Source organism: Coregonus lavaretus, assembly GCF_964263955.1.
Source record: "Coregonus lavaretus genome assembly, contig: HAP1_SCAFFOLD_274, whole genome shotgun sequence".
In the NCBI taxonomy this organism is placed as follows: domain Eukaryota; kingdom Metazoa; phylum Chordata; class Actinopteri; order Salmoniformes; family Salmonidae; genus Coregonus; species Coregonus lavaretus.
This window is the reverse complement of record NW_028167064.1, coordinates 515,149-542,963: the sequence shown is the minus strand read 5'-3', so window position 1 is coordinate 542,963 and position 27,815 is coordinate 515,149. Positions and strand designations below refer to the sequence as shown.

At 47.6% G+C, this 27,815-nt stretch overlaps 1 protein-coding gene across 1 annotated transcript in view; it reads right to left on the bottom strand.

Annotated features, from left to right (window-relative positions):
* Nucleotides 1–26,885, bottom strand: part of LOC311113927 (uncharacterized protein) — an 89,046-nt gene extending 62,161 nt beyond the window's left edge. The window contains exons 1-2 of the mRNA XM_084189202.1: nt 26,614–26,885; nt 20,194–20,496 (exon numbers count right to left, since the gene is read on the bottom strand). Of these exons, the coding sequence (XP_084045328.1) occupies nt 20,194–20,496; nt 26,614–26,643 (333 nt within the window). The 5' untranslated portion in view covers nt 26,644–26,885. The remainder of the gene's footprint in view (nt 1–20,193; nt 20,497–26,613) is intronic.
* Between the last annotated feature and the right edge of the window lie 930 nt (nt 26,886–27,815).

Sequence of the window (27,815 nt, the reverse complement as noted above, 5' to 3'; positions counted from 1 at the left end):
TGTGTGCCAGGAGCGCTGCTGCCTTAGTCAGAACGCCAGCGCGTTCAACAGCCGCTTCAGGAATGTGCTGACAGGGATTTCGCCCAGTGTGTGGATCTTGTCAATGCGCCCAGTCGCCTTGCAGTAGGCTACCGCACAGTGAGGCAGCAACGGGCCCAGTAGACCGGCCAATCACCGGTGGCGAGTCCACCCTGCGGGGGTATCCTAGGCTAGGAAGCCCCAGTGCATCTAGACGTTATGTCACAGCGCAGATACCGACCTCCGGCTTCCACTGCACAGCAAGGCAGGAGAGGAGTAAGAGGAACGCAGATGAAAAACCTGACCGTCGAGGAGCATCCAGGGCTAGTCGGCCCAACGTGTCTAGACAGTCAGTCACCGTCGAGGAGCATCCAGGGCTAGTCGGCCCAACGTGTCTAGACAGTCAGTCACCGTCGAGGAGCATCCAGGGCTAGTCGGCCCAACGTGTCTAGACAGTCAGTCACCGTCGAGGAGCATCCAGGGCTAGTCGGCCCAACGTGTCTAGACAGTCAGTCACCGTCGAGGAGCATCCAGGGCTAGTCGGCCCAACGTGTCTAGACAGTCAGTCACCGTCGAGGAGCATCCAGGGCTAGTCGGCCCAACGTGTCTAGACAGTCAGTCACCGTCGAGGAGCATCCAGGGCTAGTCGGCCCAACGTGTCTAGACAGTCAGTCACCGTCGAGGAGCATCCAGGGCTAGTCGGCCCAACGTGTCTAGACAGTCAGTCACCGTCGAGGAGCATCCAGGGCTAGTCGGCCCAACGTGTCTAGACAGTCAGTCACCGTCGAGGAGCATCCAGGGCTAGTCGGCCCAACGTGTCTAGACAGTCAGTCACCGTCGAGGAGCATCCAGGGCTAGTCGGCCCAACGTGTCTAGACAGTCAGTCACCGTCGAGGAGCATCCAGGGCTAGTCGGCCCAACGTGTCTAGACAGTCAGTCACCGTCGAGGAGCATCCAGGGCTAGTCGGCCCAACGTGTCTAGACAGTCAGTCACCGTCGAGGAGCATCCAGGGCTAGTCGGCCCAACGTGTCTAGACAGTCAGTCACCGTCGAGGAGCATCCAGGGCTAGTCGGCCCAACGTGTCTAGACAGTCAGTCACCGTCGAGGAGCATCCAGGGCTAGTCGGCCCAACGTGTCTAGACAGTCAGTCACCGTCGAGGAGCATCCAGGGCTAGTCGGCCCAACGTGTCTAGACAGTCAGTCACCGTCGAGGAGCATCCAGGGCTAGTCGGCCCAACGTGTCTAGACAGTCAGTCACCGTCGAGGAGCATCCAGGGCTAGTCGGCCCAACGTGTCTAGACAGTCAGTCACCGTCGAGGAGCATCCAGGGCTAGTCGGCCCAACGTGTCTAGACAGTCAGTCACCGTCGTGGAGCATCCAGGGCTAGTCGGCCCAACGTGTCTAGACAGTCAGTCACCGTCGAGGAGCATCCAGGGCTAGTCGGCCCAACGTGTCTAGACAGTCAGTCACCGTCGAGGAGCATCCAGGGCTAGTCGGCCCAACGTGTCTAGACAGTCAGTCACCGTCGAGGAGCATCCAGGGCTAGTCGGCCCAACGTGTCTAGACAGTCAGTCACCGTCGAGGAGCATCCAGGGCTAGTCGGCCCAACGTGTCTAGACAGTCAGTCACCGTCGAGGAGCATCCAGGGCTAGTCGGCCCAACGTGTCTAGACAGTCAGTCACCGTCGAGGAGCATCCAGGGCTAGTCGGCCCAACGTGTCTAGACAGTCAGTCACCGTCGAGGAGCATCCAGGGCTAGTCGGCCCAACGTGTCTAGACAGTCAGTCACCGTCGAGGAGCATCCAGGGCTAGTCGGCCCAACGTGTCTAGACAGTCAGTCACCGTCGAGGAGCATCCAGGGCTAGTCGGCCCAACGTGTCTAGACAGTCAGTCACCGTCGAGGAGCATCCAGGGCTAGTCGGCCCAACGTGTCTAGACAGTCAGTCACCGTCGAGGAGCATCCAGGGCTAGTCGGCCCAACGTGTCTAGACAGTCAGTCACCGTCGAGGAGCATCCAGGGCTAGTCGGCCCAACGTGTCTAGACAGTCAGTCACCGTCGAGGAGCATCCAGGGCTAGTCGGCCCAACGTGTCTAGACAGTCAGTCACCGTCGAGGAGCATCCAGGGCTAGTCGGCCCAACGTGTCTAGACAGTCAGTCACCGTCGAGGAGCATCCAGGGCTAGTCGGCCCAACGTGTCTAGACAGTCAGTCACCGTCGAGGAGCATCCAGGGCTAGTCGGCCCAACGTGTCTAGACAGTCAGTCACCGTCGAGGAGCATCCAGGGCTAGTCGGCCCAACGTGTCTAGACAGTCAGTCACCGTCGAGGAGCATCCAGGGCTAGTCGGCCCAACGTGTCTAGACAGTCAGTCACCGTCGAGGAGCATCCAGGGCTAGTCGGCCCAACGTGTCTAGACAGTCAGTCACCGTCGAGGAGCATCCAGGGCTAGTCGGCCCAACGTGTCTAGACAGTCAGTCACCGTCGAGGAGCATCCAGGGCTAGTCGGCCCAACGTGTCTAGACAGTCAGTCACCGTCGAGGAGCATCCAGGGCTAGTCGGCCCAACGTGTCTAGACAGTCAGTCACAGATGTATCCTCTCTCGGCTTTCAGGGAGGGCACCACACCCCGGCTCCGTCTCCTCGTGTAGAAACCAGCAGATATCACTGATTGGTTTACTAGCGATTCTATTGCTTTGATCCTGTAGGATTTTAGATTGTGCCTGTTGTTTAATGACAACTCGCGCAGCCTATAACGGTTTTGTTAAGTAATAAAAACTTGTAACACTTGAAATAAGACAGCAAAATTATTTTAATGATCTAAGCAATTTAACACAATCTAAAACAAGCGTAGCAGCTGAAACGGTGCTCTGTTCAGGTCTAAAACCCGGATTGGTGCACATTAAAAATAGAATGAGAAGTTAAAAAAGTTCTTAGCTGAAAGTTAGTGTCGTAGTAAATATTAAAATGTTATAGCTTGGTCTGACTAAAATCTTGTGCATGACCCATTTTAATGTTAGGAGCTTGTTTTCAATCAATGCTGTTCCTATGCAAGAACAATGGACAGAGCCAATATCTTCTCAAGGACAACACCCACGCCACAGGCCACAATCTGGTTGCTCCCCACGAGACTTTCCTTTGAGAACATACACACATTCACACACACATCTCCATGCATACGCACACTCATCCTCATGCCTCACGAGTTACGCACACACACAAACTGCACTTTTTCTACTGGTCGGGTGCCTAGGGCAGAGGACTCTGCCGTGCACAAAATGGGGCTTCTACTCTGGACAGAGCAGACCCGCCTCCTACGCCTCCGGAACCAATCAAGGGACTAGAAGAAGGACCCCTTCCTTTGTGTTGCATTGTATAAAGTAATGCTGAAAACTCTGTTTTTGATCCCTTTTCAACTGTCTCGATAAGAGGCAACTGAATGGTTCCATGCATGTAGCTTGAGCAGTACCAGCTATCTCTGTTGTTTAATAAACTGCCTTTTGCTTAAACATATTCCTCTCCGTCTAGCGTCGTTGGTTCTGTACTTCCTCTCCTGTATGGTTTCACCAACATTAGTCAGGGATTCTAAAACTTTGGAAAGGCAAGATAACTACTGTCCAATTTCCAAGTTATCTAAGCCAGAAGGATCTCCTGTTTCATGTAGGGCGAGGATTTCACTCAAAATAGTTTTAAACCCCTGTAGGTCTAAGCCCTTAGATCGCAATATCTACTAAGCTAACATATGGAATTGTTTTAAGATGGCCGTAAATGTTATCATTTAGCTATTTGAATTGTAATTTCAGGACCCATGTAGGTATAATTTTTTTAGTGAAACATTGAATTTGGCCTTTACTGCTATAGCCCATAGGAACGCATTGAACATGGTAGAACAGACAGTAAAACAGGAATAAGGTTTAATGTGTCTGTCCTATATCTGAGAAAGAAAAATAAACTATGCACATAATGCCATTTTTACAAAATCCCTGCTGCAGTGTGTGCAAACCTGGTCAAGACCTGCAGGAAACGTATGATCTCTGTAAACGCAAACAAAGGTTTCTCTACCAAATATTAAGTTCTGCTTTTCTGATGTATCAAATACTTATGTCATGCAATAAAATGCAAATTAATTACTTAAAAATCATACAATGTGATTTTCTGGATTTTTGTTTTAGATTCCGTCTCTCACAGTTGAAGTGTACCTATGATAAACATTACAGACCTCTACATGCTTTGTAAGTAGGAAAACCTGCAAAATCGGCAGTGTATCAAATACTTATTCTCCCCACTGTAATGCAATTTTTACAGCCTTCAGAGGACTCCCCTGAGTCGGTTATATTTACTACTGTTTCATTTGTTGGCTTTATGTGTTTTTAGGCAAATGCCGGTGAGTACTGAACTGTAAACCAATGAAAACGTGTATACTATCCATGGTGCTATCTCTGCTGATCACGTCTGCCAATCCCGATATCCATATCTAAAGGCAGTAGACAGCTGATGATGAGAGCGAGATCTCCGTCTAGCAAACTGCTATCAGGTAAAGTATTTATTTATTTGTAATGAGCTATTTAGTTATAGAAACGTGATACCATCAATGCAAGCTGTAAAATGACGCCCCAACTTAGAACACTGCAACCGTAGTAACCTGAGCTCCATTTTGAGTCTCATAGCAAAGGGTCTGAATGTCAATAAGGTCTTTCTTTATTTAAAAAAAAAAAAAAAAATGCTTTGTCATTATGGGGTATTGGGTCATTATGGGGTATTGTGTCATTATGGGGTATTGTGTCACACCCTGGCTCTGGGGACTCTATATGTTGAGCCAGGGTGTGTAAGTTCTATGTGTTTATGTTCTATGGTGTAATTCTATGGGTGCTATTTCTATGTTGGCCAGAGTGGCTCCCAATCAGAGGCAACGAATGTCAGCTGTTGCTGGTTGTGAGCCATATTTAAACAGTCTGTGTCCCTTAGTGTTTGTGGGATCTTGTTCCGTTTGGTTTGTTTCCGTGTCGGTTGTGTTAGACCGAGGACGTCACGTTTTCGTTTCGTTGTTTTGTTCGTGCATTCATTATATAAATAAAATATGTTTGCAACTAACGCTGCGCATTGGTCTACTCCGTATAACGATCGTGACAGAAGATCCCACCAAGACAGGACCAAGCAGCGTGAAGAGGAGAGAGGATGGACCTGGGATCAGTGGAGTAGGAGTCTCGACTGGGCCAAGCCAAGTGAAGAGCAGAGTGGTTGGACTTTGGAGCAGTGGGGTGAGAGTCTGGCGAGAACTAGGGAGGCCTGGTCCACGGGGAGGAGAGACACCCAGAGATTTCTTAGGGGGGGGCTCACGACGTGGACGTCGGGGCAGCAGGAGGCCGCGATAGAGCGGTCCAGCGGGTTGGCAGAGGAGGCCGCCAGGTTACGGGGGCCACTGGTATTAAAGGGGAAGGAAAGTGTAGAGGCACGGCGAGAGGTACTGGGGTGTGTTACCAGTCCGGTCCGGCCCGTTCCTGATCCCCGCGTAGGGCCAGTGGTGTGTGTCCCCAGTACGGTCCGGCCTGTTCCTGTTCCTCGCATCGAGCCTGTGGTGCGCGTCGCCAGCCCGGTCCGGCCTGTTCCTGCTCCCCGCATCGAGCCTGTGGTGCGCGTCGCCAGCCCGGTCCGGCCTGTTCCTGCTCCCCGCACCAAGCCTATGGTGCGCGTCGCCAGCCCGGCCCGGCCTGTTCCTGCTCCCCGCACCAAGCCTATGGTGCGCGTCGCCAGCCCGGCCCGGCCTGTTCCTGCTCCCCGCACCAAGCCTATGGTGCGCGTCGCCAACCCGGCCCGGCCTGTTCCTGCTCCTCGCACCAAGCCTATGGTGCGCGTCGCCAGCCCGGCCCGGTCCATTCCTGCTCTCCCCACCAAGTCAGTGGTGCTCTTCGTCAGCCCGGCTCGGCCTGTTCCTGCTCCCCACACCAAGCCAGTGGTGTGCGTCGTCAGTCCGGCACAGCCCGTGCCTGTTCCACCGGTGCCTGGTCCGGTACCGGTCAGCTGCTCCACGCCGGAGCTAGAGCAATCCGCTCCACCAGTGTTCAGTCCAGCTCCGCCCAGCAGGGCCAGACCGGACCAGGGGTACTGTGGGGGGTTAGAGAAGGAGTGGGGATCATGCCCAGAGCCGGATCCGCCTCCAAGGCGGAATGCCCACCCAGCCCTCCCCTGGTTTGTTTTGTTGAGGCGCGGTCGCAGTCCGCGCCTTTGGGGGGGGGGGGGGGGTACTGTCACACCCTGGCTCTGGGGACTCTATATGTTGAGCCAGGGTGTGTAAGTTCTATGTGTTTATGTTCTATGGTGTAATTCTATGGGTGCTATTTCTATGTTGGCCAGAGTGGCTCCCAATCAGAGGCAACGAGTGTCAGCTGTTGCTGGTTGTCTCTGATTGGGAGCCATATTTAAACAGTCTGTGTCCCTTAGTGTTTGTGGGATCTTGTTCCGTTTGGTTTGTTTCCGTGTCGGTTGTGTTAGACCGAGGACGTCACGTTTTCGTTTCGTTGTTTTGTTCGTGCATTCATTATATAAATAAAATATGTTTGCAACTAACGCTGCACATTGGTCTACTCCGTATAACGATCGTGACATATTGGGTCATTATGGTGTATTGTGTGTAGATTGATGAGAAATTGTTTTATTTAATCCATTTTAGAATAAGGCTGTAACGTAACAAAATGTGGAAAAAGTCAAGGGGTCTGAATACTTTCAGAATGCATTGATTGGTAGGTTACACCATATTTAGATACTTCTAATACTACCTTAGACACCTTCGCTATCTGAAACATACATTATGAAAAACATGTCTCACACTCACTATCATAGTTAATAATATAAACCACCGAACTTTACCAATGCATCCGACATCATGCCCATCATGGTATTGGGCAGCTGCTAACATTATGCATGCCCATCATGGTATTGGGCAGCTGCTAACATTATGCATGCCCATCATGGTATTGGGCAGCTGCTAACATTATGCATGCCCATCATGGTATTGGGCAGCTGCTAACATTATGCATGCCCATCATGGTATTGGGCAGCTGCTAACATTATGCATGCCCATCATGGTATTGGGCAGCTGCTAACATTATGCATGCCCATCATGGTATTGGGCAGCTGCTAACATTATGCATGCCCATCATGGTATTGGGCAGCTGCTATTTGAGAACTCATCTGGTTTAGAAATCAATCTGGTTACCTCATTGCACAACTGTTTTTAGAGAAGACTGTATTGCAAGGTACACTACATGTGTACGCTATTGCCAAATGTATTGGCCAATACAGCTGTCGTCTTTAAACCTCCACTCTAGCACACACACCTTTCTATCTGCATGCTTTATTTGAGTTTCTATGCAAATGATTGAATGTTTCTTTAAGCTTGCAGCTAGTTACTTGAAATGAGACATATCATTCAACAATTGATTTCACTGACAGCCAACTCTCCTGCTACAGTGAGGGAAAAAAGTATTTGATCCCCTGCTGATTTTGTACGTTTGCCCACTGACAAAGACTTGATCAGTCTATAATTTTAATGGTAGGTTTATTTGAACAGTGAGAGACAGAATAACAACAAAGAAATCCAGAAAAAAGTATGTCAAAAATGTTATAAATTGATTTGCATTTTAATGAGGGAAATAAGTATTTGACCCCTCTGCAAAACATGACTTAGTACTTGATGGCAAAACCCTTGTTGGCAATCACAGAGGTCAGACGTTTCTTGTAGTTGGCCACCAGGTTCGCACACATTTCAGGAGGGATTTTGTTCCACTCCTCTTTGCAGATCTTCTCCAAGTCATTAAGGTTTCAAGGCTGACGTTTGGCAACTCGAACCTTCAGCTCCCTCTACAGATTTTCTATGGGATTAAGGTCTGGAGACTGGCTAGGCCACTCCAGGACCTTAATGTGCTTCTTCTTGAGCCACTCCTTTGTTGCCTTGGCCGTGTGTTTTGGGTCATTGTCATGCTGGAATACCCATCCACGACCCATTTTCAAATCCCTGGCTGAGGGAAGTAGGTTCTCACCCAAGATTTGACGATACATGGCCCCGTCCATCGGCCCTTTGATGCGGTGAAGTTGTCCTGTCCCCTTAGCAGAAAAACACCCCCAAAGCATAATGTTTCCACCTCCATGTTTGACGGTGGGGATGGTGTTCTTGGGGTCATAGGCAGCATTCCTCCTCCTCCAAACACGGCGAGTTGAGTTGATGCCAAAGAGCTCGATTTTGGTCTCATCTGACCACAACACTTTCACCTAGTTCTCCTCTGAATCATTCAGATGTTCATTGGCAAACTTCAGACGGGCCTGTATATGTGCTTTCTTGAGCAGGGGGACCTTGCGGGCGCTGCCGGATTTTAGTCCTTCACGGCGTAGTGTGTTACCAATTGTTTTCTTGGTGACTATGGTCCCAGCTGCCTTGAGATCATTGACAAGATCCTCCCGTGTAGTTCTGGGCTGATTCCTCACCGTTCTCATGATCATTGCAACTCCACGAGGTGAGATCTTGCATGGAGCCCCAGGCCGAGGGAGATTGACAGTTCTTTTGTGTTTCTTCCATTTGCGAATAATCGCACCAACTGTTGTCACCTTCTCACCAAGATGCTTGGCGATGGTCTTGTAGCCCATTCCAGCCTTGTGTAGGTCTTCAATCTTGTCCCTGACATCCTTGGAGAGCTCTTTGGTTTTGGCCATGGTGGAGAGTTTGGAATCTGATTGATTGATTGCTTCTGTGGACAGGTTTCTTTTATACAGGTAACAAACTGAGATTAGGAGCATTCCCTTTAAGAGTGTGCTCCTATTCTCAGCTCGTTACCTGTATAAAAGACACCTGGGAGCCAGAAATCTTTCTGATTGAGAGGGGGTCAAATACTTATTTCCCTCATTAAAATTCAAATCAATTTATAACATTTTTGACATGCGTTTTTCTGGATTTTTTGTTGTTGTTCTGTCTCTCACTGTTCAAATAAACCTACCATTAAAATTATAGACTGATCATGTCTTTGTCAGTGGGCAAACGTACAAAATCAGCAGGGGATCAAATACTTCTTTCCCTCACTGTATCTCTCTCAGAATTACCTTCTTGATCCAAACCAGTCAGATTTCAAGACTGGTCATTCAACTGAGACTGCTCTTCTCTGTGTCACGGAGGCTCTCCGCACTGCTAAAGCTAACTCTCTCTCCTCTGCTCTTGTCCTTCTAGACCTGTCTGCTGCCTTTGATACTGTGAACCATCAGATCCTCCTCTCCACCCTCTCCGAGTTGGGCATCTCCGGCGCTGCTCACTCTTGGATTGCGTCCTACCTGAACGGTCGCTCCTACCAGGTGGCGTGGCGAGAATCTGTCTCCGCATCACGTGCTCTCACCACTGGTGTCCCCCAGGGCTCAGTTCTAGGCCCTCTCCTATTCTCGCTATACACCAAGTCACTTGGCTCTGTCATATCCTCACATGGTCTCTCCTATCATTGCTACGCAGACGACACACAATTAATTTTCTCCTTTCCCCCTTCTGATAACCAGGTGGCGAATCGCATCTCTGCATGTCTGGCAGACATATCAGTGTGGATGACGGATCACCACCTCAAGCTGAACCTCTGCAAGACGGAGCTGCTCTTCCTCCCGGGGAAGGACTGCCCGCTCCATGATCTCGCCATCACGGTTGACAACTCTGTTGTGTCCTTCTCCCAGAGTGCGAAGAACCTTGGCGTGACCCTGGACAACACCCTGTCGCTAACATCAAAGCGGTGACCCGATCCTGCAGGTTCATGCTCTACAACATTCGCAGATTACGACCCTACCTTACACAGAAAGCGGCACAGGTCCTAATCCAGGCACTTGTCATCTCCCGTCTGGATTACTGCAACTCACTGTTGGCTGGGCTCCCTGTCTGTGCCATTAAACCCCTACAACTTATCCAGAACGCTGCAGCCCGTCTGGTGTTCAACCTTCCCAAGTTCTCTCACGTCACCCCGCATCTACTACAAGACCATGGTGCTTGCCTACGGTCTTGTAGTAGCCCCTCACACTAGACTACTGCCATAACCCCTCACACTAGACTACTGCCATAACCCATCACACTAGACTACTGCCATAACCCCTCACACTAGACTACTGCCATAACCCCTCACACTAGACTACTGCCATAACCCCTCACACTAGACTACTGCCATAACCCATCACACTAGACTACTGCCATAACCCCTCACACTAGACTACTGCCATAACCCCTCACACTAGACTACTGCCATAACCCCTCACACTAGACTACTGCCATAACCCCTCACACTAGACTACTGCAACACTGTTTCCCCTGCCATACCCCTCACGCTAGACTACAGCCATAACCCCTCCCACTAGACTACTGCCATAACCCATCACGCTAGACTACTGCCATAACCCCTCCCACTAGACTACTGCCATAACCCCTCACACTAGACTACTGCCATAACCCCTCACACTAGACTACTGCCATAACCCCTCACACTAGACTACTGCAACACTGTTTCCCCTGCCATAACCCCTCACACTAGACTACTGCCATAACCCCTCACACTAGACTACTGCCATAACCCCCCACACTAGACTACTGCCATAACCCCCCACACTAGACTACTGCCATAACCCCCCACACTAGACTACTGCCATAACCCCTCACACTAGACTACTGCAACACTGTTTCCCCTGCCATAACCCCTCATACTAGACTACTGCCATAACCCCCCACACTAGACTACTGCCATAACCCCTCACACTAGACTACTGCCATAACCCCTCACACTAGACTACTGCCATAACCCCTCACACTAGACTACTGCCATAACCCCTCACACTAGACTACTGCCATAACCCCTCACACTAGACTACTGCCATAACCCCCCACACTAGACTACTGCCATAACCCCCCACACTAGACTACTGCCATAACCCCCCACACTAGACTACTGCCATAACCCCCCACACTAGACTACTGCCATAACCCCCCACACTAGACTACTGCCATAACCCCCCACACTAGACTACTGCCATAACCCCTCACACTAGACTACTGCCATAACACCTCACACTAGACTACTGCCATAACCCCTCATACTAGACTACTGCCATAACCCCTCACACTAGACTACTGCCATAACACCTCACACTAGACTACTGCCATAACCCCTCACACTAGACTACTGCCATAACCCCTCACACTAGACTACTGCCATAACCCCTCCCACTAGACTACTGCCATAACCCCTCCCACTAGACTACTGCCATAACCCCTCCCACTAGACTACTGCCATAACCCCTCACACTAGACTACTGCCATAACCCCCCACACTAGACTACTGCCATAACCCCTCACACTAGACTACTGCCATAACCCCTCACACTAGACTACTGCCATAACCCCTCCCACTAGACTACTGCCATAACCCCTCACACTAGACTACTGCCATAACCCCTCACACTAGACTACTGCAACACTGTTTCCCCTGCCATAACCCCTCACACTAGACTACTGCCATAACCCCCCACACTAGACTACTGCCATAACCCCCCACACTAGACTACTGCCATAACCCCCCACACTAGACTACTGCCATAACCCCTCACACTAGACTACTGCCATAACCCCTCACACTAGACTACTGCCATAACCCCCCACACTAGACTACTGCCATAACCCCTCACACTAGACTACTGCCATAACCCCTCACACTAGACTACTGCCATAACCCCTCCCACTAGACTACTGCCATAACCCCTCCCACTAGACTACTGCCATAACCCCTCACACTAGACTACTGCCATAACCCCCCACACTAGACTACTGCCATAACCCCTCCCACTAGACTACTGCCATAACCCCTCCCACTAGACTACTGCCATAACCCCTCCCACTAGACTACTGCCATAACCCCTCCCACTAGACTACTGCCATAACCCCCCACACTAGACTACTGCCATAACCCCTCCCACTAGACTACTGCCATAACCCCCCACACTAGACTACTGCCATAACCCCCCACACTAGACTACTGCCATAACCCCTCCCACTAGACTACTGCCATAACCCCTCACACTAGACTACTGCCATAACCCCCCACACTAGACTACTGCCATAACCCCCCACACTAGACTTCTGCCATAACCCCTCCCACTAGACTACTGCCATAACCCCTCACACTAGACTACTGCCATAACCCCTCCCACTAGACTACTGCCATAACCCCCCACACTAGACTACTGCCATAACCCCTCCCACTAGACTACTGCCATAACCCCTCACACTAGACTACTGCCATAACCCCCCACACTAGACTACTGCCATAACCCCCCACACTAGACTACTGCCATAACCCCCCACACTAGACTACTGCCATAACCCCTCACACTAGACTACTGCCATAACCCCTCACACTAGACTACTGCCATAACCCCCCACACTAGACTACTGCTATAACCCCTCCCACTAGACTACTGCCATAACCCCTCACACTAGACTACTGCCATAACCCCTCACACTAGACTACTGCCATAACCCCTCACACTAGACTACTGCCATAACCCCCCACACTAGACTACTGCTATAACCCCTCCCACTAGACTACTGCCATAACCCCTCACACTAGACTACTGCCATAACCCCTCACACTAGACTACTGCCATAACCCCTCACACTAGACTACTGCCATAACCCCTCACACTAGACTACTGCCATAACCCCTCACACTAGACTACTGCCATAACCCCCCACACTAGACTACTGCCATAACCCCTCACACTAGACTACTGCCATAACCCCTCACACTAGACTACTGCCATAACCCCCCACACTAGACTACTGCCATAACCCATCACACTAGACTACTGCCATAACCCCTCACACTAGACTACTGCCATAACCCCTCCCACTAGACTACTGCCATAACCCCTCACACTAGACTACTGCCATAACCCCTCACACTAGACTACTGCCATAACCCCTCCCACTAGACTACTGCCATAACCCCTCACACTAGACTACTGCCATAACCCCTCCCACTAGACTACTGCCATAACCCCTCACACTAGACTACTGCCATAACCCCTCACACTAGACTACTGCCATAACCCCCCACACTAGACTACTGCCATAACCCCTCACACTAGACTACTGCCATAACCCCTCACACTAGACTACTGCCATAACCCCTCACACTAGACTACTGCCATAACCCCTCACACTAGACTACTGCCATAACCCCTCACACTAGACTACTGCCATAGCCCCTCACAATAGACTACTGCCATAACCCCTCACACTAGACTACTGCCATAACCCCTCCCACTAGACTACTGCCATAACCCCTCCCACTAGACTACTGCCATAACCCCCCACACTAGACTACTGCCATAACCCCTCACACTAGACTACTGCCATAACCCCCCACACTAGACTACTGCCATAACCCCTCACACTAGACTACTGCCATAACCCCTCCCACTAGACTACTGCCATAACCCCTCACACTAGACTACTGCCATAACCCCCCACACTAGACTACTGCAACACTGTTTCCCCTGACATAACTGTGTCAGAAACTACTGTCACCCTCCCAGTACCTGGTGTCAGAAAATACTGTCACCCTCCCAGTACATGGTGTCAGAAACTACTGTCACCCTCCCAGTACCTGGTGTCAGAAACTACTGTCACCCTCCCAGTACCTGGTGTCAGAAGCTACTGTCACCCTCCCAGTACATGGTGTCAGACTACTGTCACCCTCCCAGTACATGGTGTCAGACTACTGTCACCCTCCCAGTACATGGTGTCAGAAACTACTGTCACCCTCCCAGTACCTGGTGTCAGAAGCTACTGTCACCCTCCCAGTACATGGTGTCAGACTACTGTCACCCTCCCAGTACATGGTGTCAGACTACTGTCACCCTCCCAGTACATGGTGTCAGAAACTACTGTCACCCTCCCAGTACCTGGTGTCAGAAAATACTGTCACCCTCCCAGTACATGGTGTCAGACTACTGTCACCCTCCCAGTACATGGTGTCAGACTACTGTCACCCTCCCAGTACATGGTGTCAGACTACTGTCACCCTCCCAGTACATGGTGTCAGACTACTGTCACCCTCCCAGTACATGGTGTCAGACTACTGTCACCCTCCCAGTACCTGGTGTCAGACTACTGTCACCCTCCCAGTACATGGTGTCAGACTACTGTCACCCTCCCAGTACATGGTGTCAGACTACTGTCACCCTCCCAGTACATGGTGTCAGAAACTACTGTCACCCTCCCAGTACCTGGTGTCAGAAGCTACTGTCACCCTCCCAGTACATGGTGTCAGACTACTGTCACCCTCCCAGTACATGGTGTCAGAAGCTACTGTCACCCTCCCAGTACCTGGTGTCAGAAGCTACTGTCACCCTCCCAGTACATGTACACATGGATTTTGTGTCGTAGATATGTGGTGGTAGAGTAGGGGCCTGAGGGCACACTTAATATGTTGTGAAATCTGTTATGAATGTATTATAATGTTTTTAAAATGTATAACTGCGTATGTATGCCAGTTAGGCTCTACACCGGTTGGAAAGCGGATTAATGTGCTTCATTTTAAGAAGTTATTTGGCCACTTTATTTGTGATACAAACCTTATCAAAAAATATAGGACTATGGGCTAGGCTACATGAGGTGTGGGACTATGAGTTGAAAAAGTCGCAAAAAAAAGGTATGCATTGCTTATTGCCTTACACTGGGCATCATTCACCAGTGATAATATATTATTCACAGATGATAGGCTAATATTCTAACCCATCACACCATTCTTGACTTAATCTTGTCTATGCATATACTAAATAATATATGTGTGAAATTTGTTTTGATTTAGAATGGACCATTATCATGCACCTGTCTCGAAACAGGGGCAGGGGAAAAATAAATGTAATCTATGCACTTAAATAGCGAATGGAGGACGCTTTTCCCGTGGTTCATTTTCATGCCAGCCAGGTAGGCTATACTCCTGTTGTAAAGAGAAGCAATGTGCTTAATATTAGGAAAGTTGAGAAATAAATATAGTAGGCCTAGCCTATAGAAAGCTGATGGGATCCTCCTCTTTTTAAACTATTTTCTCACGCAATTGCATAGCCTATAGAAATGTTGCCCAACATGAGCTCATGGGCTCTCATTAAGTGTTTGATTAGATTTTCCATCACATTTGCATTGATGTCAGAGTGATTAGAGGGACAATAGAGTGCTGAGTACCAGGCAGTTAGCAAGTTTGGTAGGCTACTAATGACCAGCAGCAGCATCAGAGCTCGGAGAAGCCTAATTACCGTGACTAAACGGTCACGTGGAATTTGACTGCCATCATGACTCGTGACCGCTGACGTGGCGGTAATACGGTCACCGTAACAGTCCTAATCAGAACCACCTGGTAATATCAGGATGTAGGATGAAAAAATGTATGCACTCACTAACTGTAAGTCGCTCTGGATAAGAGCATCTGCTAAATGACTAAAATGTAAAATGTAGGATGGGACATAGACCCAACAACTTCAATGACACATTTTTCTGAACAACATTTAAAAAAAAAAATGTCTGAGAATACATTACATAGGATGAAGAAACAATACTCCAAGCCGCAGCGCCATACTACTTGTCAGACATAGAGAACTGATACTATATACTCGTTGCTGGGATGGGATTGCCGTGGGGTTTGGGGGATCCGTGGGTGGCTTTTGACCATTTCATTGGATTCCTCATGTCTAACTCATTGTTAGAAAAAACTTTGGTCCAAATCGTATGTTTTATTACTATATTTATTGAATTTTACTTTAATCCTATAAATTAAAAATGAACAATTTGGGTGCAATCAATTAGCTTAATTTCCCAAAGATCAAATTATAGTTCAACAAAATAATGTTTCAGGAATGCTAATCTTATCTGTTTCTAACAACATAAACGATTTCAGAACAATCATGAGATGGTGGGTGTTAAAATCCTCCTTCTTGTGCTTTTTGAGGTGGAACGACCCCTATAGGAATGGCCAACGAACCAGAGGTAGAAATGCTAAATAATTTCCGTTTTTTAGGACTACAAGCTGGTGAGCTCTATACTAACTGATGACGAGTAGAGTTGCGTGGGTAAAATCACCGGGGAAGCCAATCCAGAAAAAAAGCCATATTACAACCTACAGTTGAAGTCGGAAGTTTACATACACTTAGGTTGGAGTCATTAAAATATTATTTCACTTATAATTCACTGTATCACAATTCCAGTGGGTCAGAAGTTTACATACACTAAGTTGACTGTGCCTTTAAACAGCTTGGAAAATTCCAGAAAATTATGTCATGCTTTAGAAGCTTCTTATAGGCTAATTGACATCATTTGAGTCAATTGGAGGTGTACCTGTGGATGTATTTCAAGGCCTACCTTCAAACTCAGTGCCTCTTTGCTTGACATCATGGGAAAAGCAAAATAAATCAGCCAAGACCTCATAAAATAAATTGTAGACCTCCACAAGTCTGGTTCATCCTTTTGAGCAATTTCCAAACACCTGAAGGTACCACGTTCATCTGTACAAACAATAATACGCAAGTATAAACACCATGGGACAACGCAGCCGTCATACCACTCAGGAAGGAGACGCCTTCTGTCTCCTAGAGATGAACGTACTTTGGTGTGAAAAGTGCAAATCAATCCCAGAACAACAGCAAAGGACCTTGTGAAGATCCTGGAGGAAACAGGTACAAAAGTATTTATATCCACAGTAAAACGAGTCCTATATCGACATAACCTGAAAGGCCGCTCAGCAAGGAAGAAGCCACTGCTCCAAAACCGCCATAAAAAAGCCAGACTACGGTTTGCAACTGCACATAGGGACAAAGATCGTACTTTTTGGAGAAATGACCTCTGGTCTGATGAAACAAAAATATAACTGTTTGGCCATAATGACCATCGTTATGTTTGGAGGAAAAAGGGGGTACTTGCAAGCCGAAGAACACCATCCCAACCGTGAAGCACGGGGGTGGCAGCATCATGCTGTGGGGGTGCTTTGCTGCACGAGGGACTGGTGCACTTCACAGAATAGATGGCATCATGAGGAAGGAAAATTATGTGGATATATTGAAGCAACATCTCAAGACATCAGTCAGGAAGTTAAAGCTTGGTCGCAAATGGGTCTTCCAAATGGACAATGACCCCAAGCATAATTCCAAAGTTGTGGCAAAATGGCTTAAGGACAACAAAGTCAAGGTTTTGGAGTGGCCATCACAAAGCCCTGACCTCAATCCTATAGAACATTTGTGGGCAGAACTGAAAAAGCGTGTGCGAGCGAGGAGGCCTGCAAACCTGACTCAGTTACACCAGCTCTGTCAGGAGGAATGGGCCAAAATTCACCCAACTTATTGTGGGAAGCTTGTGGAATTCTACCCAAAACGTTTGACCCAAGTTAAACAATTTAAAGGCAATGCTACCAAATACTAATTGAGTGTATGTAAACTTCTGACCCACTGGGAATGTGATGAAAGAAATAAAAGCTGAAATAAATCATTCTCTCTACTATTATTCTGACATTTCACATTCTTAAAATAAAGTGGTGATTCTAACTAACCTTAGACAGGGAATTTTTACTAGGATGAAATGTCAGGAATTGTGAAAAACTGAATTTAAATGTATTTGGCTAAGGTGTATGTAAACTTCCGACTTCAACTGTATGTGTTGTGATAATTAAGTTGTTTGCTCTATAACCTGTTAATTCATATGCCTTGACACCGTGATATAATAATAAATAATATGCCATTTAGCAGACGCTTTTATCCAAAGCGACTTACAATCATCATGTGTGCATACATTTTTACGTATGGGTGGTCCCGGGGATCGAACCCACTACCCTGGCGTTACAAGCGCCGTGCTCTACCAGCTGAGCTACAGAGGACATATAGGCCTAAAGGCCGAGACAATAAGAAGACACAGTGGCAGAATTAATTCAACCACACCTTTGTTTCATCACAACACCGGAGAGCAACATCTGTCTGGTGGAGTCCACAAAGCATATTGCATGTAACAAACAGTTATATGACCTACAGCACGGTCAGGCAAGTTCATGTTTCAGACGTTTTCGGACCACTAAACAACTATTGATTTAGAACCACAGAGAGTTAACGCAAGTTGCAACAGGAGCTGCCTCCACTATTCCAGCACCATTTCAACATCATCAAATCACCGCATGGCTTAGTCTAATACAGTGACAACTAAAATATACCAAAAACTATTTAGTCCAATCAACGTAAGCTAAATATGATGTGGCTGACCATGGTACCGGTCAGCCACATACTACTCCTGAGTGGCGCAGTGGTCTAAGGCACTGCATCGCAGTGCTAACTGTGCCACTAAAGATCCTGGTTCGAATCCAGGCTCTGTCGCAGCCGGCCGCGACCGGGAGACTCATGGGCGGCGCACAATTGGCCCAGCGTTGTCCAGGGTAGGGGAGGGAATGGCCGGCAGGGATGTAGCTCAGTTGATAGAGCATAGCGTTTGCAACGCCAGGGTTGTGGGTTCGATTCCCACGGGGGGCCAGTATTAAAAAAATATCTATTCACTAACTGTAAGTCGCTCTGGATAAGAGCGTCTGCTAAATGACTAAAATGTAAATGTACTTTTTTTTTTTTATGTACCGATTGCTGTGTGTGTCTGTGTCTGTGTCTGTGTGTGCGTGCAAGTAGAAAAACATGTTGATTCACCCTACTTGTAGAGAAACGCTAATACCTCTCTTTCATGTTGACGAAACGGTCTATGAATCTGTCATACAGTACATGCTTTTATTTTTTGTTGTCCTAGGCTTCCTGGCTAAAATGCTTGCTAGCTAGCCTAACTTCCTTTCATGGGCAACGTTAGCTAGTTAACATTAGCCTTCTACATCTAGCTACATATTGAACTTCCATCCTCTCAGGTCAGGGGCACAATGTATGGATTAATGGTTAAATCAGAATCACCTTTATAATCAATGGCCAGTACAGAGAATTAAGTAAAACCACAAGTCCAAATCCCTATCTCTGTCAATAATGACGTTTGGCTTGTGATGTGATGTGATTGGTCTGAAGCCAAATCCAACCTGGCTTCCCTTGACACTTTGTTTTGGTGTGGCAGGACCTCACTCAGCTTAACTGTGTTTTATTTCATACTTTTTTATCAAAAAAACCTTGTACAGCTCGCTGGCTTCACTTGCATTCAATGCTACGGGCGGCAACATACTGAGACAGAGGGGCGCTGTTTCGTTTCTCCGGTGAGATACATTCAGCCTAATGAAGGACATTTATGAAATACAGAGACAAAATTATTTTGTCTGTTGTTTTCTTGGTAAATGTTTGGTGGAAGCCTGGCTTCCCTTGGCATGCATGAATACACGCCACTGCGGACGATGGACTACTTTGGCATAGCGAGGACATCACTACCTGATCCGCTTGAATAATACAAAACAGTAGCTAGCAAGACGAAGAGCACCGAGGTCATTTTTAATGAGTGGCTAGTTTGCGTCAACTACCTTCAATAAAACCACCAACCAACCGAATCACAACATTCTGTCTGTTTTTGTTTTTTTCCCTGATCAAAGTTGCCAAAAGAGTCATTGAAACCAGACCCTAGTCACTGTTGCCTAGTCACTGTTGCCTAGTCACTATTGTGAAAGAGCACAGTTAGAAAGATATGGCATATAGAAGCAAACCGGATGGACATCATGAAAATGATCGGAGAGGTTGAGAGTAGAGGAAGTTCAGGTTTGCTTCAGGTTAAATTAATATTAATAATAAATAAATAAATAAAATATATATATAATAGAATTATTGTAAAATTAACTCTGTCCATAAGGTGTAGATAGTAAGTATAGACCGGAAGTAGAGGCCTGGGCATTGTTGTTCACTAATTTACTCCAAGTAGGGAAAGGATGGCGGGGTTGAAAAGTAATAAAGGGGAGTATATATATTTTAAAAAAACATGGGGGATTGGAAGTGATGCAGACAATTACATTGATAGAAGATACAATCTATCTGCAATATTAAGCTGATCCATTCCCCCCCCCCCAAAAAAAGAAAAAAAAGAGGAGACCATTCAGACCATTATTGCATGTTGTCCTGGTGTGTGTGCATGCGTGTGTGCATGCGTGTGTGTGTGTGTGTGTGTGCAAGCGTGCATGTCCCACCTGGAAGTGTTGGTGACCTGGTACAGCTCTGTGGGGGAACTCAGGGAGGAACATGGATATGAAGCCAGGTAGACTCCACTCTGCTCTCAGTCTATCAGGCCCTCCTACTCCTCCTGCCCCCAACATCTGGTCCGGGATAGGCGGGGCCTTGTCTCTGATCATCCTCCGGTGGCCGAGCCGCAGGGTGGGAGGGGCCAGGCGACAGAGGCTGGCAGGGATGGACAGACCAACCGAGGAAAATAAGCCTCTCCATCCTGAAGAACACTGAGCCTCTTCTCTTCCCCCGGACCCTGCTGGGGGTATCTGTGGAGGGGGTGGAGAGAGGAGGAGGGGGGTAGGTATGATGAGGATAGACATAGAATCAATTCCAAACAGCCCTAAAAAAACCATTGTAAAGTGGTGATCCTATAAGGTGAAGGCACCTATTTGTAAGTGGCTCTGGATAAGAGCGTCTGCTAAATGACGTAAATGGTCCTGTACTGCTGATTTTATCATACACGCTGGGAGAATGCGATAACTATGTATGGGAATAGTGAAAAAATGCAGCCTGCCTGAGCAAGGAGTAGCCTATGATGTGAGTATGAAAAGACTGTGCACCCATTTTGGGGCAGAGCGCTCTCTGAATAAAGACCTGATAAACTGTCTGTTTATTAGAGATTTAAAACCTCTGGGATACAGATGGAAACCTCTGGGATACAGATGGAAACCTCTGGGATACAGATGGAAACCTCTGGGATACAGATGGAAACCTCTGGGATACAGATGGAAACCTCTGGGATACAGATGGAAACCTCTGGGATACAGATGGAAACCTCTGGGATACAGATGGAAACCTCTGGGATACAGATGGAAACCTCTGGGATACAGATGGAAACCTCTGGGATACAGATGGAAACCTCTGGGATACAGATGGAAACCTCTGGGATACAGATGGAAACCTCTGGGACACAGATGGAAACAGATTGAGTAATATAAGAGTTCAGTTTGAAACACTGATATAGAAATTCTCGTGACAGAAAGATTCACCGAATTTGAATGTTATATTGTTTTTGTGCATCTCTGAACGATGTTCTATCAATTCCCAGGGTCAATTCATGTTGTCATGTGTATCGGAGCTATTGCCGTTCAAGGAGGAAGAAATTCGACTGGTATGAAGTTCCATTGCGATAAAACCGCTCTCACTACACTGGAAGTTAATAGGAATACGACTTTTAGATCGCGAAAACGTCTATCATACATGTCAGATTTCAACACTGGCCGATGGCATAACGCCGGAGGTTGTCTTCTCTCGAATGAGCCATTGATCATATTTTTGCAATATTCCTCGAGAAATGTGTAATTTAACAGAGGGTCCACCACATTTATATTAGTCTGCCTCTTCAGTCCAGGGTGCATTGCATGGTGCATTGCATGGTGCCGTTGCATGGTGCCGTTGCATGGTGCCGTTGCATGGTGCCGTTGCATGGTGCCGTTGCATGGTGCCGTTGCATGGTGCCGTTGCATGGTGCCGTTGCATGGTGCCGTTGCATGGTGCCGTTGCATGGTGCCGTTGCATGGTGCCGTTGCATGGTGCCGTTGTGAATGGCTGTCAGACTCCACTCTGCGAGGCACATCGATCTGCAGGTTGAACATGGTCAGATTGTAGACTCCTAAATTGATAGCGTCGTTTGTTTAGGCGAGTTTACAGCTAACTAGCTACTTCACATGCTGATATTGTCTTTGGTATTATTGTGTGTAGGTAAGTTAGCTAGCTAGCTAGCCAGCGCATAGAGAAAACATGCATGGTGGGTTTTGCAGCCGACTTGAGCTGCAACAGATAAAGAACAGAGTAGCACGTTGCTACCAACCTTATAATAATGACAAAATTGAACATTTGTTCACAAAAAATATTGTTCTCACATATTAGTGTTATTTAATACTGTAAATTATAGGAATTAGTGGTTTTGGGTGGATCTTTCCTTTAACTAACAGAAAAAGTGCTCTGTTCCCTTTTTCTTGATGGCAGCCTCACAAAATGTACATCCGCATTCCAAAATATAGATTGACATTTACATGTTAGCCATTTAGCAGACGCTGTTATCCAGAGCAACTTACAGTTAGTGCATTTATGTTAAGATAGCTAGGTGGGACAAGCCAATATCAAAGTCATAGTAACTACATATTTCCTCAATAAAGTAGCTATCAACAAAGTCAGAGCTAGAAATACAAATAAATGGAGGTAGTGTTAGCGGTAGCGTTACGAGGTAGTGTTAGTCCCCTGTAGCTCAGTTGGTAGAGCATGGTGCTTGCAATGCCATGGTTGTGGGTTCGTTTCCCACGGGGGGGGCCAGTATGAAAAATATATGCACTCACTAACTGTAAGTCGCTCTGGATAAGAGCGTCTGCTAAATGACTAAAATGTAAATGGTAGTGTTAGAAGTAGCGGTAGCGTTAGAAGTAGCGGTAGCATTAGTGGTAGTGTTAGTGTTAGTGGTAGCGGTAGCATTAGAGGTAGAGGTAGTGTTATCATTAGCGGTAGTGTTAGCAGTAGCATTAGAGGTAGTGTTAGCGGTAGCATTAGAGGTAGTGTTAGCGGTAGCATTAGAGGTAGTGTTAGCGGTAGCATTAGAGGTAGTGGTAGTGGTGGTGTTAGAGGTAGCATTAGTGGTAGTGTTAGCGGTAGCATTAGTGGTAGTGTTAGCGTTAGTGTTAGCGGTAGCATTAGATGTAGTGGTAGCATTAGTGTTAGCGGTAGCATTAGAGATAGTGGTAGTGTTAGCGGTAGCATTAGAGGTAGTGGTAGTGTTAGCGTTAGAGGTAGTGGTAGTGTTAGCGTTAGTGTTAGCAGTAGCATTAGAGGTAGTGGTAGTGTTAGCGGTAGCATTAGAGGTAGTGTTAGCGGTAGCATTAGAGGTAGTGGTAGCGGTAGCATTAGAGGTAGTGGAGGTGTTAGCGGTAGCATTAGTGTTAGCGGTAGCATTAGAGGTAGTGGTGGTGTTTGCAGTAGCGTGTTAGTTCACGAAAGGCATTCTTTTTTCCTTCTTTCTTTTGGGGGGGCTATGAGAAGAGTGTGCGAGGGGGGTGAGAATGGGGTGAGAAGGGGGGGTGCTGTGGGATTATTTAAGATACTCTTTGAAGAGGTAGGGTTCAGGGACTCTGCTGTCCTAGCTTCAGGGGGAAGGTGGTTCCACCATTGGGGTGCCAGGACAGAAAAGAGCTTGGACTGGGCTGAGCGGGAGCTGCCCTCCCATAGGGGTGGGAGGGCCAAGAGACCAGAGGTGGCAGAAAGGAGTACTCGGGTTGGGGTGTAGGGTTGGACCATAGCCTGAAGGAAGGGAGGATTAGAATTAGGACCTGCGCCGCTTCCTGTGTGAGGTAGGGTCGTACTCTACGGATGTTGTAGAGCATCAACCAGCAGGAGCAAGTCACGGCTTTGATGTTTGCTGAGAAGGACACGGTGTTGTCCAGGGGTCACACCAAGGGTCTTTACACTCTGGGAGGGGGACACCGTGGAGCTGTCGACCATGATGGAGAGGCCTTTACACTCTGGGAGGGGGACACCGTGGAGTAGTCAACCATGATGGAGAGGCCTTTACACTCTGGGAGGGGGACACCGTGGAGTTGTCAACCATGATGGAGAGGCCTTTACACTCTGGGAGGGGGACACCGTGGAGCTGTCAACCGCTATGGAGAGGCCTTTACACTCTGGGAGGGGGACACCGTGGAGTTGTCAACCATGATGGAGAGGCCTTTACACTCTAGGAGGGGGACACCGTGGAGTAGTCAACCATGATGGAGAGGCCTTTACACTCTGGGAGGGGGACACCGTGGAGTTGTCAACCATGATGGAGAGGCCTTTACACTCTGGGAGGGGGACACCGTGGAGTTGTCAACCATGATGGAGAGGCCTTTACACTCTGGGAGGGGGACACCGTGGAGTTGTCAACCATGACGGAGAGGCCTTCCCCAGGAGGAAGAGCAGCTCCGTTTTGTTGAGGTTGAGCTTGCGGTGAGGGGCTGACATCCAAGCTGAGATATCTGCCAGGTACGCAGACATGCGTGTCGCCACCTGGGTGTCAGAAGGGGGGAAGGAGAAAAGTAGTTGAGTGTCATCCGCAAAGCAATGATAGGAGAGACCATGTGAGGATATGATGGAGCCGAGTGACTTGGTGGATAGAGTGAAGAGGAGAGGGCCTAGAACCGAGCCCTGGGGGACACCAGTAGTGAGAGTACGTGGTGCAGACACAGATCCTCTCCACGTCACCTGGTAGGAGTGGCCTGACAGGTAGGACGCATGCCTCCTACAAGTTCTCATCTAACCAACCATGTATAGGTTAGTTTCCGTGTAAGTTTCCGTGTGGCCTTTGAATAGTGTTAGTTTAAACAGCACTACACCCCAAACGTTTGCCCCGTTCTATTGATTGCAGCATGATATCGATGGAAGTGATTAACAAAACATTACACTTACCGCGTTGTCGAAACCCACTTGAATCAAAATGCAACACTTCAAAATGCAGCTAGCTGTCTTCTACAAGTTGTTCTCTAACCAGTGATGTACACATTATTCCCAGATTCTGTGTGGTTTTTGAGCTGTGTCAGTTTTAACAGGACGTGCGACCTCATCTCCCGCGCAATGAGTGATTAACAAAACAGTGTTGCGTTTCTCTTTCTGTTTTGGTGACCCCCCCCGGTATCAAAATGTAACATTCCAAAATGTAGCAGGCTGTTCTGCAGATCTCCAGTTTCCATGTGGTTTTTGAGTTGTGGTAGTTTCAACAACGCATATCCCCCCGCTAATCGATGAGGAACTTATTGCCACTTGTCAAATCAACAGGGTTTTTGGTGTGTGTGCAGTTTATAAAGGTGCTCGTTTACAAAAATGAAAGTAATATGATTACTGTTGTTGCACATGTATGTGTAGATAGTAAATTGTATGTTTAGGTTTTCAATATAATCACGACTATTTCTGCATATTGATTATTAATTTGACCCTTTAAACAGTGTTTTGACCTTGGGCTATTTATTAATATTTATTAATGTTCAACTTAAATATTAGGAATATAAATGGAACTTTACTTAATCCAGTAAAAACTGCTGAATGAGTCCAAACGTGCTGTGACTGATGTAATTTGATGATAAAATCACCTAAACGTTTCGCCCTGCCTATTAATAGCAAAGAGCCATTTCTCAAGTAATAATTTTGATAGGACTGTCTGGAAGTGATCTGAAGTGGGGGAAAACTGAAAAGTACCTTTTACAGAGCCCAGTACATCACTGGGGCCTCTATACCAGGCGGTGTCAGAGGAAGGCCCTCAAAATTGTCAAAGACTCCAGCCACCCTAGTCATAGACTGTTCTCTCTGCTACCGCACGGCAAGCGGTACCGGAGTGCCAAGTCTAGGTCCAAAAGACTTCTCAACAGCTTCTACCCCCAAGCCATAAGACTCCTGAACAGCTAATCATGGCTACCCGGACTATTTGTAACTATGATAAAAATTACAGACCTCTACATGCTTTGTAAGTAGGAAAACCTGCAAAATCAGCAGTGTATCAAATACTTGTTCTCCCCACTGTATATAAACACAGGAAAATCACAGTTGACTGCACAGACAGACAGAAAGAGAGAGAGAGGAGAGAGAGAGTGGGTGAGGAGAGAGAGAGAGAGTGAGGAGAGAGAGAGAGAGAGAGAGAGAGAGAGAGAGAGAGAGAGAGACTGTACAACAGATCAATGTAGGCCAAGCGTTGTTTCTGCCATTAAACGTCCCAACGCCTCACTACCCAGCGGCCTAACTTGGTGAGTGTATCGTAGCGCGTTACAGTTGTATGTTCATTCATGCATCATGTCAGTATTGTCATCTGTGGAGAACAGAGCCATCGTCCACCAAGAACAACACCACAGGGCCACATACTGTGGTCCTCTGTAGCTCAGCTGGTAGAGCACGGCGCTTGTAACGCCAAGGTAGTGGGTTCGATCCCCGGGACCACCCATACACAAAAATGTATGCACGCATGACTGTAAGTCGCTTTGGATAAAAGCGTCTGCTAAATGGCATATTATTATTATTATTTACTGCACTGTAGTTATTATCACAAAATTACTGGGACGGCTGCATCTGAAATAACACTCCTAGTTAATATACTACATATTGCAGTAATGTAACATAGGATAATATTGTAAGATTATATGGACAGATCCTAGATCAACATGCACTGAGAGTGAGACAGTAGGAGTAGCTATATGAGCTGGTCTCTTCTGTTTAATGAAGAAGTTAAACCCCAACAACGCTCACTGATACTGATGCAGTCATAGTCAGAGAAGTTTCAGCGTCAAGGACGGCCAGGGAATCCACAAACGTGCGTCAAACCCCCGCAGCGGTGTACCTGTCGCCCACTACCTGAGAGAGAGAGAGAGAGAGAGAGAGGAAGAGCCCTGTTATCTCACCTTGCTGACTTTACTGGCGTCTGCCCCCATCTGGTCTGTCTCTCTCAGCTTGTTGTCATGCACCACGACCACGACACTACTCCTTCATCATCATCATCCTCCTCATCCCAACTCAAACATCGTCCCATCCGCTTCCACTATGCGCTACACACACCCCTCACTCACACACACGGATTCTCTGCAACCCGGCGACTACACTATGCCCGGCCCTCGGTAGTAAAACATTAGAAGCTAGTCCTTCCTAAAGTCTTCCACCATGTTGTCGTCGTCAGCAGCAGACATGGCGACATATAAACAAGATAATCCCTTCTGTAGGACACGTCACCCCCTACACCCGCCCACATGTCACTTGTCCAATCAGACTGGGAGCTGGGAGCGTTACACCCGCCCCCTCCTCGCTCCCCAGCCCCGCCCTCTCAAAGGAGATTCTCCAACTGTCCTTATAAACTCGTGCATTTTTTAAATAAATACAGAGAAAACACAGTAAAGACAATTTACCAACGTGATAAAAATGAATATTCTGTTGTTCAGCTGTTAATGTAATGTAGTTGGCAGATGAATTTGAATCTGGCCCTTCATTGGACACTGTGTTAACAAACCTCCAAACGAGCTTCAATGCCATACAACACTCCTTCAGTAGCCTCCAACTGCTCTTAAACACTAGTAAAACTAAATGCATGCTCTTCAATCGAACGCTGCTGGCACCCGCCCACCCGACTAGAATCACTACTCTCGACGGGTCTGACCTAGAGTATGTGGACAACTACAAATACCTAGGTGTCTGGTTAGACCGTAAACTCTCCTTCCAGACTCACATTAAGCATCTCCAATCAAAAGTTAGATCTAGAATCGGCTTCCTATTTCGCAACAAAGCCTCCTTCACTCATGCTGCCAAACATGCCCTCGTAAAACTGACTATCCTACCGATCCTTGACTTCGGCGATGTCATTTACAAAATAGCCTCCAACACTCTACTCAGCAAATTGGATGTAGTCTATCACAGTGCCATCCGTTTTGTCACCAAATACTACCCACCATTGTGACCTGTACGCTCTTGATGGCTGGCCCTCACTACGTATTTGTCGCCAAACCCACTGGCTCCAGGCCATCTATAAATCACTGCTAGGCAAATCCCCGCCTTATCTTAGCTCATTGGTCACCATAGCAACACCCACCCGTAGTCTGCACTCCAGCAGATATAT